The sequence below is a fragment of the Mustela nigripes genome, chromosome 5, assembly GCF_022355385.1.
Source record: "Mustela nigripes isolate SB6536 chromosome 5, MUSNIG.SB6536, whole genome shotgun sequence".
Lineage (NCBI taxonomy): Eukaryota > Metazoa > Chordata > Mammalia > Carnivora > Mustelidae > Mustela > Mustela nigripes.
Genome location: NC_081561.1, coordinates 24060762 through 24081085, shown reverse-complemented (window position 1 = coordinate 24081085; position 20324 = coordinate 24060762). Strand labels below are relative to the sequence as shown.

The following is a 20324-nucleotide window of genomic DNA, read 5'->3' as shown; positions in this document are numbered from 1 at the left end:
ATTTTTATTTAATATGTATATAAAAATTTTGTTCTTATAATATGGTACTACATAAATATTAACTCGTAAATTTATATAACAACCTATGAATCAGGTGGTATTACTGACATTTATAGATGAGAAGAGTGAAATATAGAGAAATTAATTAACTTGTCCACTGGTAAAGTTGAACTTGGACCCAGGCATTCCAGCCTCTGAGGCAGTCATTTAGATAAATATACTATGCCACCTCTGTATTTTTCTTGAATTATTTTAGAAAAGAGGAAATATAAATGCCACTACTATTAACCATGAAAAGTATAAGAAGTCTATGTATTAACTGAAGCATAGCTACAAATCCGTAGGTAATAAGAATTTGGTAATTGATGAATTTGATGAAATAAGAATTTGGTCCCAACAAGGATTTCTGTGAACTTAAGCGGGTTTGGTGAGTTTAGTAGTAAAAAATGCAGGGTGATGGAATTCCTGGGTCCCTCTTATGTATCGGCTACACACAGTTCTCCCTGACAGCCGTAGCTGCCATTGAAAGTGCACGTGCACCTGAGATGCAGCAGGTGAGGACTGGGTGACTATGTGAGTGACGTCATCTCTTCCCGTGGTGTTTTAGGCAAGGAGTGAGCTCCAGGAACAGCAGCGAGGGGGGAGATGCTGAGTGACAGTGATGGTTCTGGGTTATATGCTCACACATATATATACTACACACACACACACACACACACACACACACACACACACATACACACACACAATTACATTCAAGTGTACACACCCACACTCAACTCCCTTCTCCGATGGTCTGGCTTCATCTCCTGTTAGAATTTCTCATCAAAATCTTCCTTGAGTTAACACCCAGTCATGTTACCTTTCAGAGGCTTCCAGGAGAAACACACATAACTGGAAAGAGTGAACAAGCTTGTTTGATGGTTTCTTATCACCCTCTTCCAAATTAAGGAGGGTACCAATTCTCAGGGTCACTCCGAAACAGCAGAATCCCACAGTGGATGGATCTCATGGAAAGAAACCTCAAGTCAGAGGCAACTGTGTGTTCAGCCCCGTCTCAGGAACTGTATGCATGTGATCTAATTTAATTCTCACTATATTCCTGGGGGGTGGGGGGGCTAGTCCTCTGGCCCAGAGGAGGAAATGGAAGTGGAAAGTCTGAGACTTAGCAGAGTTACCCTGTTGCTGCATGGAAGAATTGGGATCGGAAACAATGTTTTTGCTCTGAAACAGCTATCTTCCCACTCTTTTGCACCATGAGCTCAGCTGTGTTCTCTGCCTGCAAGCAGCCTGACAACTTTTGGGTTAGCCTGGGGCTGGCAGGGTTTCCAACTGGCTAGGGAATGCGGAAGGTTTTTTGAGTTGACCTTCATCATTTATATATGCAATATATAATACATAAAATATAATGTTCTCTAATATTATATATGATATTCTATACTATGCATTATACATACAAATCTATAATATGCAATATAAGTGAATATGTGATATGTTATATGTTAATTATATATATTTATAAACAATCTTGTGCTTAATGAAAACTGCCAAGTCAATATAGATATACATTATTAAATTAATTTAACACTCAGTTTTAATTTCTAAAGTAGTTAATATGCCTACAAGAGTAACCTGCATTAATGAAATTTTGGGGGGCCCTATTGAAGTGTAAAGGGGTCCTAAAATCTAGAAGTTTGAGAACCACGGCCCTAGGCTGAACTTGGACATCTTATTTTCCCAACTGGATTGGTAAGGACTTGAAGGCAAAGGTGTAACCAGCACATGAACATTTAAATTCTTTTATTCTTCTGTTCTCTCCGTGGTTTGGGTCTTTCCAATGAGACTTATTGCCCAGTATGATAATTACCCTGTCTGTGTCTGTCACCCCAGTTATAGAATTCCTTGAGAGGAGGCACTTTGCTGGGCTGATGTTTGTTTTTATGATCTCATCTGGTATCTTTTGCTTAACAGGTGCCCTTCGTGTGCAGAGCTCATGCATGGCATTGTGATGGGCTCATAATAAAAAAAGTGGTAATACATCTTAACAAAAATCTATCAAAACTTGTATGTCCACGTTTCCTCCAAAATAGCCACAGGGTAAGGCTCTATGCTTACTCCGATTAAGGCTACCACCTAAAATATGTCTGCAACGTATGGATTATAATCACCTTTATTACGGGCCTTGACTGGGAAGCTATAAAAATGTATATATTCTCACTATTGATAAATCCTTTTCTTCTGAGGGTAGGTTTGACTTTTGAGACAGTTTAAAGTCATTTGAAGACAAGCTTAAAGAATAAGGGGGCTCTGGATGACCTAGCTTCTCGTGTCACTTATGTGGTTCTAGCTGCAATTCCAGAATGTTAGCTAAATATGTTTTGGAATGTATTACTCCCTTGGTGATATTCTCTATGTATTATTAAGCTCCTATTCTGTGCTGTACCATTATGTTCTCTGTTTCCCCAATGTCTTTTAAGGATGTGTCAGGGAATAAACATAGAGAAACAGTGGTCTCTGCCCTTAAGGTGCCCACAGGCTGTGCTGCAGGAAACATTTTGGCTCAGGTCTGATTGCGTAATTGTTGGTCGTTTGCCTGCAGAGACTGGGTTATTTGTCAGGATGGTTCCTGGGGCTGAAGCAGTCAGTGACCCTGCAATCTTCTTTAGGCTGCAAATCTCCTGAAGCTCTTCCCTGTATACTTTTTCTCAGGCTGCCCTGTATCGTCAGCCTCACAATGGAGCAAAGCACTAGCCATGTACCCTCAAGCAAGGAGGCTAGTGGACTGGCTACTGTTATTAACCTCATCAGTTGGTGAGTCAGGAAGAAGCAGGTTTGAATCGCTCCCAGTGGGAACCTGTAACAAGGTTCATGAGCACCGGGTTAGCTACTTTCGGAAGCAGACAGAACCCTACTCTGGCACGGTGGAAGGCTGATGCCTACACCTGCTCCAGCAACTCCTCTCATCATCCTTGTGTATTTCACGATGCTCAAGGCTCTCTCCCCCCCACACTCTGTCCCGTGGCCATTACTGCCTTTTGGACGTGACATTCGGCTCTGCACATTTAATTTTGCTCACCAGCTTTCCAGACCTGACAAACACGAAAGAAAATTAGCCAATTCATACTTTTCAGAATGTGTGTAAATACAAGAATGTGTGTAAATACACAATTCATTGCATTGTGATATTTGTGTCGTTGGCTTATTGTTGGCTACCTTGAGGCCACCGATTTGAGTAGGAGGACCACACCCTTGACCTGAATTCTCCCTTGGAGCTAATTTTAGTAGGCTTTCTGTTGCTCACAGGCTTCGCCAATCTTATTTCAAAGCACGAGACTCCATGACACACCTACCAGATCTAAGGTTACTTTAAAGTCGACGGCCAAGAAGTTTTACACCTTCTCATTTTTAGAATGGTTTCTAAAGGTTCTGACTTGGAGCACTTAGAACAAACCAACTAACAAAGTGGCAAAGTATAATCTTCAAAAAGTTAAAAACATGCGTCTCCTGGGCACCTGGGAGGCTCAGTCAGTTAAACATCTGCCTTCTGCTCAGGTCATGATCCTGGGTGCTGGGATGGAGCCCAGTGTGGGGCTCTCTGCTCGGCAGGGAGTCTCTTTCTCCCTCTCCCTGCCATTCCCCTTGTTTGTGCTCTCTCTCTCTCTCTCTGACAAATAAATAAATAAATAAAATATTAAAAAGAAAAAAATCCCACACACAAAACCCACATGTCTCCTACAAGTACTGTTTACAGCAGGCTTGTGCATGGAGCAAATAATGATAAAAGTCATTAACAAGGAAGCAAGCAGGATGACAACGTTAGGTCAAGGCAGGATACAGGAAAATGAAATATATATTCAGGCAGAAAAAGAAAAAAAATGCAATGATTACTTTTAAGGTTATCTTTTCTACTGGAAAGAGTTCACTTACCTCTCAACTGGGCAAAACCCTTACTAACGTATCAATCTTCTACAAGTGAATGCCTAATTTCACATACTCTGGACCTAATCAAAGAGTAAATATGAAGTCACTTACCTTCTTGAAAGCCGGGCCGTCCAGAATGATAACTAGTGCCACGTGTGGCCACTAGTGACTGGTGGCTAGTCTGAAATGGAATGTTCTACAAATGTAAAATACACTAGATTTGACAGACTTACCATTTGATTAAAAGAAAAGGAACATAAATTATCTTATTTTTTAAAATATTGATTACATGTTGAAATGGTCAGCGTTTGGATAGATTGAGTGAAGTAGAATACATTATTAAAATGAAATTCACTTGTTTCTTTTTATGTTTGTCAATGGGACTACCAGAAAACTTAAAATTACACACGTGACTCACAGTGTTTTATTGTAGAACATTGCCTTAGAGCATCAAATGACCCAGAAATGAACCCAGACAATTTTCTAATACAGCTCAGAAGGACAGAAAGAAATAGTTTTCCCTTGATTTTAAGTTTTGGATAGCTTTTCTCAACATAAGTTACAGGGATCTGGAGGCGGGTTAGTTGTTTCTCTGCCTTCTGGCCTATTGGATGCAGCCAGGAGGTTGCAAGCAAGACTGAGAGGCTGGTGTCCTAATGACTTGAGATCTGGATATCAGATTTGAATGTAGGAAGATGTGTTTTGATTGATTCAACCTGAGTGATCGTATTAGAGAACTGAATCACAGTAATCAAACTGACACGTTGCTGACTTATAAACCAGGACGGGAAGTCCAGTGACCTGACAATCAAGACTTTCCACTGCTGTTTTCCTGGTGGTTAAGCGCACATAACTGAATTTCAGATGCTGTGGGGGGCCAGGGTGCGGTGGTGGTGGGGTTGGGAGGTTGTTGGGGGGGGGGTCTCATTGCACAGAGAATCAGAGCAAAGTGGCATGTTCTTATTTTGTTTTGTTATTTTGTTACCAAAGTATATTATGTGATAAAAGTACTTTAGTTGTTCAAACATTTTCAATAACTTCTTACAATTCTATACCCAGAGTCACAGTGAGGGATGGCAGGTCTAAAGTAGTTTTCTATGGCTGGTAATTCATCCATCACTAATCTTATTAAGCTGCTAATTCCCAGAGGACATGATCAGTACTAGACACAATTTCCAAATGTTGAACAAATGTTCTTCAATAAAACCCTGGAGTTATCCTTAGTCTAAAAAGATGCCTCATTTTTTATTCATCACTGAACTTAGTTTGTACTTCTTGATCACAATCTAAGGCAAACATCTTCAAAACATATTTTCATTCACTGTATATTTGAATGAGAATTTCTGGTAAGTTGTAATACTTCCTTTGCCCCTAAATACAAATACATAATTCTATTAAATTCTTGATTAGTAACTTTATTCAGTTCAAGAAACAATTGCAACTGCTGGCGACCAAAGGCTGAAATGTGAAATAACAAACCTTAAAGAAGTAAAGCAAACTTGAGAACAGAATGTGTAAGACCTGCTTCAGAGGGGGCTAGAAGAGGTGTTCTTATCAACAACAAAAAATGGTGTAATAATTTATATGGTCCAGTACTTTTCCTGTTTCTATTTAAAATTTTGCCATCTGTTTTGCTCAACTTCAGATCTATAGTTCACCTGATAAAAGTGTACCACATGAAAGTCATCCAGATCTTTGAATTCCTAGCTAGAGAGTGTCCTTCTATAGCATAACATGTCTTCAGTTATTGTTACTGGAAGTAACCCAGGATTTTCATGGGCTAAAATTCAACCCTTTACTGGAGCATATAAAAATAAGAAATGCTGGTTTTCTTTGAAAACAGATCATCTCAATGTTTATAGCTGCCAAGTATATTGAGGAGATATTTATGTAGATATATATCTATGTATCTATATATATATATATTTTTTTTTAAGCTTAGGGGGTCTCCCTTCTTCCCTCATTATCCCTATTCTTGAGGGTCAGACCCCCTGCCTTGCACAACCCAGAGGGGAACCTGAGACCTTTTGAAAAACTGCCCAATTTCTCTCCCTTGGAGAAGTGAAGAGTGCCCCGCCCCCATCTGTGAAAAGACGGATTTGAGAATTTCAATGTCTTCAAGTCTAAGATTTAAGTCTCTAACCCTCCACGACCCAGGGCAGCCCCCAAGGCTTCTGGACCCCCTTTCTTCCAGCCCTAACTGCTTTGGACTGGTCCGGGAATCCTTGTCCCAGTCCACGGTTCTTGTGGGTCTGTGCGCAGAACTCACAGAGGACCTGTGTTACTTCCCTTGCGAAGAAACAGAATTATCGTGAAAACTTAGGTGGAAACCATTTCGTTTTTGCATCCCAAAGAAGGGCAGCATGTGTCCAAGCACTCCTGAGAAAAAGAACTTTCAGGCGCAAAGGAGCGAACAGGTAATTTAGAAGAAAAACAGAAAGTGGTCTCCGACCGTCCTGGACTTCCCTGGGAGTTGGGGGAGTTGGGGGCGCCTGGACGCGTTGTCTTTGGGCTTGCGGAAAAAATAAATGGAGAGCACGAAGCCTGAGGCTTCTCGGATCCTTTCCCGACCAAAGTCGGGAGATATGGTGCGGGGTATTTTAACATTTTCCCCCTTTTGTGAAGTGGAACAAACACAACTTGGGCGCACGGCGGCGGCTCGGAGCTGCCAGCCAGGCGGGCGAGCGGAGCACCAATCAGCGCGCGCCTGCGCTCTATATATACGGCGGCCCGGCCGCGGCGCACCCACGGCGCTCTGCCACTTGTACCCAGTCCCACAGCCTCAACATGTCGGAGACCGCTCCTGCCGCTCCCGCCGCCGCCCCCCCGGTGGAGAAGACCCCGGTGAAGAAGAAGGCGGCCAAAAAGCCCGCAGGGGCGCGCCGCAAGGCGTCCGGCCCCCCGGTGTCGGAGCTGATCATCAAGGCCGTCGCCGCGTCCAAGGAGCGCAGCGGCGTGTCCCTGGCGGCGCTCAAGAAGGCGCTGGCGGCCGCCGGCTACGACGTGGAGAAGAACAACAGCCGCATCAAGCTGGGCCTCAAGAGCCTGGTGAGCAAGGGCACCCTGGTGCAGACCAAGGGCACCGGCGCCTCGGGCTCCTTCAAGCTCAACAAGAAGGCCGCCTCCGGCGAGGCCAAGCCCAAGGCCAAGAAGGCGGGCGCGGCCAAGCCCAAGAAGGCGGCCGGGGCGGCCAAGAAGCCCAAGAAGGCCGCGGGGGCCAGCGCCCCCAAGAAGAGCGCCAAGAAGACCCCAAAGAAGGCGAAGAAGCCCGCGGCGGCGGCTGTCGCCAAAAAAGTAGCCAAGAGTCCGAAGAAGGCCAAGGCTGCCAAGCCCAAGAAGGCGGCCAAGAGCCCAGCCAAGGCCGTGAAGCCCAAGACTGCCAAGCCCAAGGTTGCCAAGCCCAAGAAGGCTGCGCCCAAAAAGAAGTAGGTTGTTGGACGTCTGCTTCTGAAACCCAAAAAGGCTCTTTTCAGAGCCACCACCATCTCCGAGAAAGAGCTGGGCATTCTCTGCGCATCCTATTCCCTTTTCTCCTTGAACTTTCAGCTCTAAGCTCAGGGTTGCGGGGGTGTGGTTGGTAACCTAGGCCTTAACGCTAACCCGAAAAGGGCGGGGGGGGGGGGGGGGTCTCGGCGCGGCTGTGGGGCTTGTCCCCTGCCCTGCGGTGCCCCGGTGGCCTCTCCCGCGGCGGTGCGGAAGCGCTGTCCCGAGGCGCGCACTCGTCCGGAGCCCCGCCCCGCGCCGGGTACATCGAAAACAACCACAAATCAAGCCAGCCAGTTTGTCTTCAGGAATACCCCGATTGGGTTGGAAAGTCATTCAAAAGTCCCGCCCTGCTCGCGGGTTGGCCCACTCCTCCAGCCCGTGGTCTTCGCCCCGTGTTTCATTGGGTGGCGTCCGGTCTCGGGTGTAGGCTGTTTTGTTTCGGGCGGGTTGAACTGGGCCTTTCCGGTTGATAAACATGTATGGATTTCAGACACTGACCGTGTTTTGGAAAGTGAAGTTGGGGTGTCCGGGGGCAGTCTCCGGCCGGGGAGGAGAGGGCGCAGGCGCCTGCGTCCCGCGCTCTGCTGTGCGAGCCGGTGCGCCGCGGCCCCCAGGTACCTCGCCGGGACAGCGCGCAGAGGCGGCGGCGGCCCTGCCCGGGCGCACGGCCCCACCCGCGCCCTCCCGCGCCTCGCCTCGCGTGCCTTTGGACACAGGTGTGATGGATTTCAGGATATCAGAAACCGCTTTTCGTCGGCCATTTTGTCTGGCAGCGGGTCCCGAGCCTCGTTTTAGGCAGACGTCAACATCTGAAAGCCGGAGACGTTTTAAATCATTTCTGTGCGGCGGTCCCAAGTCCAACAGTTGCGACGCCAGGAACAAAATATGGGTAAACTGTTTGGAAACGTGTGCGTGGGCGAGGGGCGATGCTTAACGAAGGGCTTTCGTTTGTATTCACGGTGTTATCTGCGGGTTCCTTGAGATTCATGGCGTTTCTTCCGGACAAAGTCCTAGTCCTGCTTCTATTTTGGTGAACCCGGATTTTCTTACGTTCCAGGAACTGGGGCTTCTTGAACCCGCTGCTCCGTTTTCGTCCGTTGCCACGATGACGGAACTAGCGGTTAATTAATCTAGATTCGTTCCCGCATTACTGGCAGCGATCACGGGTTTCCTCCCTACCCTCCCACGGAATGGGGACACTTTAGTGTCCGTTGTCAAGAGTAGAAAGACCTCCTCCACTTTCAGGGCGCAGCGCGCGCGCACACACGAAGACAATTTTCCCAATTTTCCATAAAGTACACGAAGTAATTTTTGTGCTGTTAGTTTCACATTTAAAACCATGGAGCCCTCTGTATTTTGTTGTAAGGTTTAATAAATGTATACAATCCTTCCGTGTCTTCCCCCTGTCCCCTTCCTGCCCCACCCTCATTTTAAGATGCCACCTTTATCATAGGCTAAATTCCCTGGGTAGGTGGAATAATTCTTGGTTTTCTACTTTGTTCCTTTGGTCTCTGTCATTCCTCAAGTGTGATCACACTAAATATTGTTCACAGGACTATTTTCAATGCTGAGAATACATGGCCTATAGTAGGTATTAAAATAAAAGTTGAATGTTTAATAAACTGAGATGTTGTGACTAATAGCTGATAGAGCTCATCCCGTCCTTGCTCTTTCTCAGAATTTCCTGGTTATTCTAGTTTTTGTTAACTTCATTTTTTCCAAATGTAATACAAGATGCTTCCTTCCTCCCACCTCTCCACCCCTCCACTATGCATAAAAAACCCTCAAAACCCTATCAGTAATTTCTTTGGGATGATGTTAAATTTACAAATTAATTTGGGGAGACGATGAATTTTTCCTATTCAAAAACATTTTATTCCCCTCCCTTTTTCTTCCAAATATTTTGTACCTGTGGAGAATGTTTCAAATTTTCTCCAACTATATCTTCATATTTCTTATTACCTTTATTCCCAGATATTTTGATATTTTGTCAACTTTCTACTGTTGAAATGGCAGCCTATGAGATTTGAGATTTCTCGCGGACCAGAATCCCATAGGGGCACACTGAAGAAGATACCCAGTTCTGGAAGAGATCTATGCCTATGTGAATTAACAACCTCTAGAACAATGCAGGTATAGCCACAGAAAGAAAGAAAAAAAAAAAAAAAAACAGGTGAAATCAGTGTTAATAACATAATTTAACGTAATATATCCAAAATATTCTCATTTAACATAAAAGCAATGGAAAAATATTTATAAAATATTTCACTTTCTTTTTTGCGTTTCATATTATGTCTTTGAAAACTCTATGCATACGGCACATCTCAATTCCTGCTAACCTGTTTCAACAGCTCAGTTAACTATATGAACAATGAAACTCTAGAATGCCCTCTGGTCCCAAATAATCCTGGTCTTCTCTAACCTGGTTTTTGGCTTAAAGCTTGCATGTCAGGGTGTCAATATATACTATCTTCTGGTGAAGTGTCTGACCTTAAATGATGGTTGACTGGTCCACAGGGCACTGGGCCAAAATGAACCATCAACAATTGTCTTCCAAAAACTGGAATTGAGTTATAGAAAATGAGGTGAACCGATGTTCAAGGAACTGATTTCTTAGGCATTCTCTAGGAGAAACCAAGAAGGCTGGGGACTAAAAAGACCAAAATGGAGCCAAGAGATGCCTAGAGGGTTATTGTCTGTGCTCCTGACATTGGGGTTCTTGGTTCTCCTAGCCATCTCAACTCCTGCCACTAGGGTCACCTCTCTTGACTCAGGTTGGGTCAAGTTGTAGCAATCAGGAGACCTAAGACACTCCAAATAGAAGCACAGTTCGTCCTCAGTCGAGCGTAGCGTACTTCCACGCTTCCTTTCCTCTTCAGATGCTGTTAAGTCCGCACACCTTTGGAGGTTATATACTTGCAGTTGACCCTAACACTGAACGTCTCCTGCAAACATGTCTGCTTAGGTAATGGGCATCCTTTACTTTCAAATGAAATGTATTCCTCAAGAACAAACAATCGCCCTTCTCTAGTAGGGTGTAGGGAGAGTTCGTTCGTGGAGAGCTAAAAGTTGTAAAAATCTCTAATGTCACCTAGACATTAGATAAAATCTTCAGTAATGTTTCTTCAAAATTGTTCCATTCCCTCACCAGTGTTCACAAAGTGGCCTGGCTTAAGTCCGATACTGTAAGCCATTCATTAGACTCCAATTTGGCCGCTTTAAGAAAAAAGTCATTGTCTTTGATTTCTAATTTATGAAGTTTATATTTTATTTTGACATTATTAATATTATCATTTTCAACGTTCTACTTACTATGATCATACTGATAATGGCAATAATATATTCAAATAATTGCCCAAACATGCCTGATTAGCCAAAACTGGCAATGAATAGTGCATAAACTAAATTGCTGGTTGATAATTCAACAATGAAAATTCACGATCTCGTGTCCATGTATGACAAAAATGTGAGTAACACAGAAATTACAGTCTACTTGTAATGCATTATAATGCAATATAATTGTAATGTATTATAATGCAAACTTTTTTTTTTCTCCTGCCCATACACAGAGCTCTCATGGCTGAAAAATAAAATATCCTATTACTTCTCATAAGCAAAGTTCTAGGTATTATTCTATGCCTAAGGGAAGTACAGTAACTTTGGGTTGGAACTCATACCAGAGATGAACAGGTCCAGGAGAAGCAAGATTACATCATTAGAGGATTTCACAGTGGAGAAGGGATTTAGGGCCCAGTGGGAACAAGAGTGCTGAGAGCCAGCATTTCTGAGCTCTAATTTACAATGTGCTAAACACTATTGCTCATCCCCCTCCACTTACTGTCAAACACCTTGTCACAGCACGTAGGTGTCACTAATACTGGGGATTGGTGATATCAAGAATATAGCTTGTTAGTTTCCAATCAGTGAGCCAGTGTAACTATCCTCTGTATGCTAGTGCTTTTCCTCAGAAATACAGTAAGAGTTGTATCACTTATTTGATATTTTCTAGTAGCCACATTTAAAGAAGTAGAAAAGAAACACATAAATCTCTTTTAATAGTATTTTAACTCACTATAAAGGAAATACCAGTACAACAAGTTATCTAATATAAAAAATATTAAGGAGGTTTTTTTATTCTATTTTGCAGACAGCTCTTTGAAATCTGGTATATAGTTTACCCTTAAAGCTCATCCCAATTTGGACTAGCCACATTTCAGGTGCAGGATAGCTATCCATGGCTAGTGGTTACTATCGTGGACAATATAGGTCCATAGTAAACACTGTGGGTAAGACACAAGCAAATACTTGCTCTGTAGCAGAGTCTAGATGTTTCCAAGGAAACGATTATTCTGACCTGGTCCCGAGGCCCAGAGAGCATCCCTATCCATCTCATCTCATACCAGGCCACTGAGCAGAGGACTCTGACCACAGAAGCTAGCCCAAGTCCAGGCCACCGCATATCTTAGCCATCCAGCCTCATCTGTGTGACAGGAGCAGCTAGCTCTAAGAATCCCTTTCTGGGCAATCTTATTAATCAGAAGATATTTAGAGTGTAGGTTTGGTGCGACATTGCCTGTCAATGATATTTATTAGTAGTATGAATTTGGCTAAGTAACTAAAATGTCTTAGGCTAAAGTTTTTGCTCTGTAAAATGGACACAGTGAGAGAACTTGACTTTCAGTGTTATATCAAGAGTGACATCAGGGTGCCTGGGTGGTTCAGTCCGTTGAGCATCTGACTTTCACCATTTTATGCCATTTCTTACTTATTTATTTATTTATTTTTTTTTAGCTCAGGTCTTAATCTCAGTGTTATGAGTTTGAGCCCTCTATTGGGCCCCATGCTGGACATGGAGCCTCCTTTAAGAGTGGTTTCATGGTGTGTACTTCTACTGCTCACTGACAAACCTGGATTTCAGACAAGATGTTGTGCTAGATGCATATAATGATATCTGTGTATTTGCAGCAACTGCAGTGGCAGCAACGGTGTATAGTATGGATGAATCAAGATTTGAAACGTATAGAGCTGAAAGCTAGTCCATGAAGAATCCTTCCAAATTTTACAACTCACATATGAAAGGAGATTGACCAAGGAGTTCCCAGATTTGAAACGTCTTAAAAATGACACTACCAGTAGTGTGTTTGGAAGCTGAAACTCAGTTCTAAGTTATCAAGAGAACAAAACAAATTGTGATCAATTTACCTGGGAGGAAATACTGAATTCTCTTCACACTGTATATATAGGAAATATTTGTACATATGTATGTGTATATACGTATACATAAATATACGTGTGTGTGTGTGTGTGTATATTGGTGGGCAGCAAAACAAGATTTATTGAGCAATAGCGCAAAGTTTCCAAGGAGGGAGGCAACCCGAGAGGGTTGCCCTCAAATAATTTTCAAGCAAAAATGGAATCAGAGTATGCCATCAAAAATATTCTAAGACAAAAAAATTATAGTGTTGTATTCGAAAATTAATATGCTATTTTACTGAACTTTGTCATAGCTACAGCTTTATTTTGGTAAAATTGGAATTTGGATCCTTTCAATGATAATGTTCACTGTCTATTTTGTATTTTAAATTTTGAATTGTGATTATTTGTGAATTGTGATTTGTGAATTGTGATTAAGAGTTGCCAAGTTGTGTGAGTTTTAGGCCTCAAAAACCTTGAACTACCATCAGTTTATTATAACTTTATACTTAGAAAATTAAAGAAAGTATCACTTTAGTGAATGATTTTGCGTTTATTAAAAGGGGACATGGAGAGGGCCTGGGTGGCTCAGTGGGTTAAGTGAGCTTCTGCCTTTGGCTCCAGTTATGATCTCAGGGTCCTGGAATCGAGTCCCGCATCAGGCTCTCTGCTCAGCGGGAAGCCTGCTCCCCGCCCCATACCCCTCATCCCTCACCCCCCTGCCTGCCTCTCTGCCTACTTGTGATCTCTTATGTCAAATAAAACCTTAAGAACAAACAAAAAACCACTTTAAAAAAAGGGGGGGGGGGGGACATGGGTAGGAGAAACACTCTAGGTAACAGCCTGTCAGAATCACATCCCACTGATTTTAAGTTGTGTAGGCAGAGAAACTTCGGATAATGATAGGTAAGTCTTTTGTCTTATTGCATATATGTATTTAGTGGGTGTCTTCTGGTGAGTACAGAAGTCTGTTTGTCACCTGGTCCCTTGTCAGACCAATACAAGATTCTGAAGTCAGGATACATGAAATGTTTTGTGGATTACTGGAAACGGTAAGGATACTGCTGTTAGGCTTGCTTTTGTCATGTTAAATGGAATAAAAGCTTTTATAGGGCGTGGGCAGGACCCTCTACAAAGTCAACGGATTAAATGGTATTCTCTATGAAGTCGGAACTGAACAGGCCAAACTAAACCAATATAAAGGGGTTCTAGGAACCACACTGCAAACGTAAAGAGAAAACTCCCTGGAGAAAGTCCAACTACAAGCTTAGTTTGCACTCTATTCCTGGTGCACATGTCAAGTTTGTCTAAAGGCTCTAGAAAATTACAATCATGTCACCCTGGAATGGTATGTTAAGCATCTTAAACAGCAATTCTTTAACAAGTCTGCGGAAGCCTGATAAAGGGACTTGGAATATTCGGCCAGTTAACACTCAGATACACTTTGTACTAAAAACGTCCACGTCAGAAATCATTTCCGTGGCAAATAACTTTGTTTCTGTAGTTGGAACCGTAAAAAGATTACAACCCCTTTCAAGAAATGGTGGATGGCTCTGAAAAGAGCCTTTTGCAACCGGCAGTTTGTTTTACGCCCTCTCGCCGCGGATGCGGCGCGCCAGCTGGATGTCCTTGGGCATGATGGTGACGCGCTTGGCGTGGATGGCGCACAGGTTGGTGTCCTCGAAGAGCCCCACCAGGTAGGCCTCGCACGCCTCCTGCAGCGCCATGACGGCCGAGCTCTGGAAGCGCAGGTCGGTCTTGAAGTCCTGCGCGATCTCGCGCACCAGCCGCTGGAACGGCAGCTTGCGGATCAGCAGCTCGGTGGACTTCTGGTAGCGCCGGATCTCGCGCAGGGCCACCGTGCCGGGCCGGTAGCGGTGCGGCTTCTTCACGCCGCCCGTGGCCGGCGCGCTCTTGCGGGCCGCCTTGGTGGCCAGCTGCTTGCGCGGGGCCTTGCCGCCGGTCGACTTGCGCGCCGTCTGCTTCGTGCGAGCCATTTCTAAGGCGGGCGGAGACTGTCTTCACCGAAGCCGGTGAAAGGCTCACAGCCCTCCTCCTTTTATACAGCCAGACCGACAACCATTGGGCCCACGAGTATTCAAAAGTTCCCGCGCCCTCCCCCGATTGGCCCAGCCCTGGAGCGGTGCCCGGATTAAGAGCGGCTTTCGGGTTGGTGAATGACTCCTAAACCCTGCCCTTCACGGTAGCTACTCTGACGTCATTTATTTACCCTTTCCATTCTTCTAACCACTGGGGACAAAAATCTTTTAACGAGAGCTTCAGAGATTTTGAAATGTCAGGTAATCATGCAAAGCAACATAGGAATTTCCAACGGATCTTTTCTTAGAGAAACCGTCAAGATAATTTGCAGGTGCTCAGGGAAATATACAAATGCGCTGCATTTACAATGAAGGTGAAAATTTTCTTGGGTCTGGCACAAACACTGTGGAAAATTAGGAAAATGGTCTTTATTCACAAGCACTAATTATCACGGACCTGTGAGTTACTCTCAGATGCTTCGGCAAATGTGCAGCGTTTTCATCAGCTTGGATCTAGATGGGAGAATGTGGGTATCCTTCAACAAATGTTTTAATTAGAACCTAATATCCCAGCTCTTTTCACTTTTTTGCAAAACGTGAAGCTATTGCCCTTGCGATAAACTTTGAAACTCCATCTGCACAATAGGGCCCTTCCCATTTAACGCACGTATTGGCAAACACGGCCAATACTTAAACTAAATCCACGTGTGGTTTTTACCTCCAAGCGAGTTATTACTATTTTTCATGGGGCACGGGGTAATGCTTCCCGGGGGTTAATCGTGACATTTTACTTTGGTTTTAAACGCTTGTCAGAATTCAAAGCAGGACAGCTCTTTTAATGGAAATAGTGGGTGGCTCTTAAAAGAGCCTTTGTTGTTAGGGTAACTTTCTTGATTAGGAAAAAGTCCGTGTTAGAAACAATAGCCAGCATTTTACTTTCCCTTGGCCTTGTGGTGGCTCTCGGTCTTCTTGGGCAGCAGCACGGCCTGGATGTTGGGCAGCACGCCGCCCTGCGCGATGGTGACGCGGCCCAGCAGCTTGTTGAGCTCCTCGTCGTTGCGGATGGCCAGCTGCAGGTGGCGCGGGATGATGCGCGTCTTCTTGTTGTCGCGCGCCGCGTTGCCCGCCAGCTCCAGGATCTCGGCCGTCAGGTACTCGAGCACGGCCGCCAGGTACACGGGCGCGCCGGCCCCGACCCGCTCCGAGTAGTTGCCCTTGCGAAGCAGTCGGTGCACACGGCCGACTGGAAACTGCAGGCCGGCTCGGGATGACCGAGTCTTCGCTTTGGCCCGGGCTTTACCACCTTGCTTTCCACGGCCAGACATGTCGACTTAAATTAGCTTAGCAGCCGAAACCCAAAACTAGAAAACACGTTTGCAGCTACCACCTGCCCCCCGCCGCCCCAAACCTCTTTTATAGACAGCTCAGGGATGAGCCTACAAGCTATCCCATTGGTCAAACTATGTTAGTCTGTGTATCCAATAGAAAGAGAGACTGTTTATCCCTTATTTGCATAAACCCCTCCTCAGAACGAGAGCTCTTCCATTTTATCCAATCAGAAGTGACAATTCTTGAAACTTCATTTGCATTGAGGAAGTATAAAAGAATGAGCTCTGGACCTTTCACAACACTAACCTTTGTTGTGGCGAGTGCGATTGGCGTTTCTACAACTCTTAGGGAAAAGCCATGCCTGAACCTTCCAAATCTGCTCCGGCTCCCAAGAAGGGCTCCAAAAAAGCCATTACTAAGGCGCAGAAGAAGGACGGCAAAAAACGCAAACGCAGCCGCAAGGAGAGTTATTCCATCTACGTGTACAAGGTGCTGAAGCAGGTGCACCCCGACACCGGCATCTCGTCCAAGGCCATGGGCATCATGAACTCGTTCGTCAACGACATCTTCGAGCGCATCGCGGGCGAGGCGTCCCGCCTGGCGCACTACAACAAGCGCTCGACCATCACGTCCAGGGAGATCCAGACGGCCGTGCGCCTGCTGCTGCCCGGGGAGCTGGCCAAGCACGCCGTGTCCGAGGGCACCAAGGCCGTCACCAAGTACACCAGCTCCAAGTAAGCGGCTTGTGATTCAACCCCAAAGGCTCTTTTCAGAGCCACCCACTTTATCAATAAAGACCTGTAACCACCACTTCGTTGTAGTGTTAAGTACAAGTCTACCACTACAGCTTGAGTCTTATGGAATCTCCCCCAACAGTGATCTTTGATTTCACCTTTTTTTTCATCCCAGGTTCTGTTTTCCCCTAACGCTCCGGATGCTTGTAAGTGCTCACTCTTATTTTCCCAGTGTTTATGTTTCTGAAAAAGGGGTTTTCCTGCAGGGTAAAGAAGTGGTTAAAGATTTTCAGAATAGAGGGACCCTCGGGGCATGACTAATTGAGACTCGCTGTTGGGAAGAGGGCAAGATCTGGACTGCGGGAAAGAGGGCTTATACCTGGACCCTAAATTCCCTTGCGTAAAACACTGGGTAGATAGACGCCCGTGGTTCTCGTGGGCACTTCTGAGATATACCTCAAGCTCTATGCACAGTTTAAAGGGAATTACTCTAATTTCACACTAGAATTGTCTACGGATGGCAACAGCCAATCTACACCAGTTTCAATTTTTCTTGCGTCCCAAGATTCCGAGGTCCATTGCCCATTCTGAGTGTTAATGGCTTTTCGAGAATGTCACTAGAAGGGCGGGGGAATGGCCGTCCAGCTCTAAGAAGGACAAAAGTTTTGAATTTCCCGCTCTTCCCTATCGCGCCCTTACTGGCTGGCAAGGAGGGCCTGGGTTGGAGAGGAAGATGTGCTGTTTTTTTCTTGGTCAACCTTTATCAAATGTGGAGAGCCATCCAGCAGATGCAAGGAGTCACGTAGACGGGAGTGCCTGAAGATTGAGGAACTGAGAATGATTGGTTTAGGGGGATGTGGGCGCGCTCGTGGCTGACGCACACAGCTCCAGGAGCCAAGAGAGAAACGCATGATCACCGCTAGAGAACAATAGAGTCCTGCATGGTTACATAAGGGTCCACAAGGACACTGCGTGCACGGCGTTATGATTGGCCAAATAGGGGGGGCGAGTACGGGTGAACTTCGTGGATAAATACTGCTGTAAGTGCTTGGTGCAAAAAGCCGCCATTAGTATTAAAAAAGAAGCTTGCCACTCACCTCGTCTGCCGGTCGTTCTTGCGGGCCGAGAGCGACAATCAAAGACACCAGACTCCAAAAATTATCCTGTATAGACAGAAAATGCCTTGATGAAGGGGAGGTAATGGGGCAGGTCTATGTCCGGGATTGGGGGAAGAGAGGAGAATGGGTAGGACTCAGCTGTTGACTGCCGGTGAAAAAAAGGAAAACTGTATTTTTTTCATGAGTCTATGAGCATTTTCTGTAGTTGACACACAACAGTGACTTTGGATGAAGAAATTAAATGTACAATAGAATTTCTTTAAAAGGACCCCTTTATGAAGAAAATTTATCTTTAAATGATCTTTTCCCAGATCTCAAATGTCAGCCCACCGCTGTTTGAGTACTTCAAGTCTCAGCAACACAAAATATAGCTGTGAATGAGACCCTGGCCTTAAAAATGAATAACTATAAAAAGACCTATTCTCCCTACCCCCCCTCCTTTTTTTTTTTTTTTTTTTTTTTAATTATCAAACTCAGCCAACATGTTAAAACTCACTGACCTTTATGTTCTGACCCTGGCGAGGTGAGATCTAGGTGGTAATATTTCTCATCGTGTTCAAAACGGTCTGAGGTAGGGATGATTTTTTCCTCATCTCGTCCTTCAAAACTTTTGCCTACCTGTTTGCTTTCTACCTTTCATCTCTCCTCTCCTCTCTCTTTCCATACTCCCCTTCCTTCCTAAAATTTGATTCTTTACGTAAAACTTTACCCTTATTTGACAAATTCAAACTAAACTGGGGTTTGTAGACTCAGACCTAGGTCTTTTTGCCATCTGTACTGAATACCGGCTGATCTCTAACAAGTGAAAGGAGAATTTAAAAAAAAAAAAAAGGAAAAAAAATCAGATGCCTGGACTGTGGGGTAGACTATGGATCTATAGTGAGGAGTGGTGAGAAAACAGAAAAAACTCATAAAATCTCTCCAGCTGCATATGATGGGAGGCCAGTTTTGGACACAGCAGAGCCAGCAGGCGAGCCATCCAAGTGAAATACTACAAGGTTTTATACACCCTCTTCCCTAATAAAACATCTGCATTTTTCTCCAGAAAGGCAATTTCTGAGTAAAAAAGCAAATGAGAAAAAAATAGCTTGTATTACTTTCGTGATTATCCTTGCAGCCACGGGGAAGTTTTCGCTGCCTTCCTGTCCAAGGAAGATGAGCTGGAGACAAGAAGAGCTCAATCTGTCCCCGATCTGGATCTGTCCCTGAGGGAGAGGGGAGATGCTCTGGGCTAAGTTCTGGGTGCCAAGAACAAGACAGAGGGGGTGGCTTTTAATTTGGAGGGAGGTTGAAAATTTGGAAAAGATACATAACAGGGGGTCCAGAAAGTGTTCATGATTTGGGAAAGAGGGCACAGTTAGAAATAGAATGCCCTGGCCCTGCTTCCTGGCAGATGAGAGGACACAGACTTCTCAGTTCTGCCTTCAGCATCTCTCTGCAACATCTGATGTCTCTCTTCTTGGCTTTTCGTTTCCATTAAATAATATACATATTTAAGTCAGTTCTTTTTAACTTCCTTGTAAAACAAAATATCTGCCCGTTATTTTAAAATAACAACCACCACAAATAATTTCAAATAAACAAATGAAAATCAATTCCATTACCCAGGACATTTTTGCCATCAGTCTTCTGGAAATTTTACTTTGTGTGTGTCTATATATATACACACACACACACACATACACATACATACATATACGGGTCTCTATGCATATAGATATATGAATGTCATATGAGATCATACTTTTTCTTATCCTTTAAAATTTAATAGAGATCTTGTTGCCAGGTAAACGGGGAAACCCTGGCCCCGGGGCCTCTACTCTGCACATCCCAAAGAGGTGACCAGGTTCTTGGTCTTGTCACAAAAAAGAATTCAAGGACAGATGTGCAACACAGAGGACAAGGGACACAGGCGGAAAGGTTTATTAAAGTTAAAATTATACCCTTGAGATATGAGAGAGAGAGAAGGAGCTGCTCCCCCTGCTTTTTCCACCTCCCTTGCTCAGGGGTTCCGTCTTGTGGCGCCGCCATCTTGGGCCTGCCTGGTGGGATCCTGCCAGGAGGGGCCCCTGACCTTCCCCACAGCCGACCGTGGCCTCCGCCTTGCTGGCCTCCGGGCGTCCCCATAGACTCTCACTAACTGCCTATTCTAAAAGTACCAGAAAGAGAGCTATTGTCAAGTATAACTTTTTCTTTTCTTTCTTTCTTTCTTTTTTTTTAATCCAAAAGACTTATCTGCAGGGCAGGGCGTACAGCTGATGAACTAAACATCTATTCTTACCTTCCTGTGAATTGCCAGTCTCTCCTCTGAAGCCCAGGTCCCCGTTCCTTAGTTCAACTGCCTGACCGACTTTTGGGTGTCCTGTCTTTGTGCTGCTCTCAGACATAAAGTGTATTTGCTTTTCTCCTATTAATCTGACCTGGGTCGAAATATAATTATTAAACCAGACAAAGCACCTAGAAAGGAGGAAGGGAACATTTTTCCACCTCTACGTTACCATTGC

At 44.6% G+C, this 20324-nt stretch overlaps 4 protein-coding genes across 5 annotated transcripts in view; 2 read left to right on the top strand and 2 right to left on the bottom strand.

Moving 5' to 3' along the window:
* LOC132017669 (histone H3.1-like) overlaps positions 1-14649 on the bottom strand; it is a 39215-nt gene extending 24566 nt beyond the window's left edge. Inside the window, exon 1 of the mRNA XM_059399604.1 lies at positions 14269-14649. Within this exon, the coding sequence (XP_059255587.1) occupies positions 14269-14597 (329 nt within the window). The 5' untranslated portion in view covers positions 14598-14649. The remainder of the gene's footprint in view (positions 1-14268) is intronic.
* H1-2 (H1.2 linker histone, cluster member) lies at positions 6652-13137 on the top strand. 2 transcript variants are annotated; one of them, XM_059399600.1, is made up of 3 exons: positions 6652-8296; positions 9382-9540; positions 12373-13137. In XM_059399600.1, exon 1 carries the CDS (start codon positions 6709-6711, stop codon positions 7348-7350), a length of 642 nt encoding a protein of 213 aa, XP_059255583.1. In that variant the 5' UTR covers positions 6652-6708; the 3' UTR covers positions 7351-8296; positions 9382-9540; positions 12373-13137. The 2 variants fall into 2 exon arrangements, with proteins under 2 accessions (XP_059255583.1, XP_059255584.1); XM_059399601.1 differs by lacking the exon at positions 9382-9540.
* Positions 14650-15534: 885 nt separating the features above from the next.
* On the bottom strand, positions 15535-16038 carry LOC132017664 (histone H2A type 1-B). Its single transcript, XM_059399595.1, has one exon. The coding sequence runs from the start codon at positions 15962-15964 to the stop codon at positions 15572-15574; it is 393 nt and encodes a 130-aa protein (XP_059255578.1). The 5' UTR covers positions 15965-16038; the 3' UTR covers positions 15535-15571.
* A 220-nt stretch (positions 16039-16258) lies between these two features.
* On the top strand, positions 16259-16788 carry LOC132017665 (histone H2B type 1-B). Its single transcript, XM_059399596.1, has one exon. It carries the CDS (start codon positions 16326-16328, stop codon positions 16704-16706), a length of 381 nt encoding a protein of 126 aa, XP_059255579.1. The 5' UTR covers positions 16259-16325; the 3' UTR covers positions 16707-16788.
* The last annotated feature ends 3536 nt before the right edge of the window (positions 16789-20324 follow it).

Coding starts and splice junctions, on each gene's coding strand:
- H1-2 (XM_059399601.1), top strand. CDS start 6,709: ATGTCGGAGACCGCTCCTGCCGCTCCCGCCGCCGCCCCCCCGGTGGAG.
- LOC132017664 (XM_059399595.1), bottom strand. CDS start 15,964: ATGTCTGGCCGTGGAAAGCAAGGTGGTAAAGCCCGGGCCAAAGCGAAG.
- LOC132017665 (XM_059399596.1), top strand. CDS start 16,326: ATGCCTGAACCTTCCAAATCTGCTCCGGCTCCCAAGAAGGGCTCCAAA.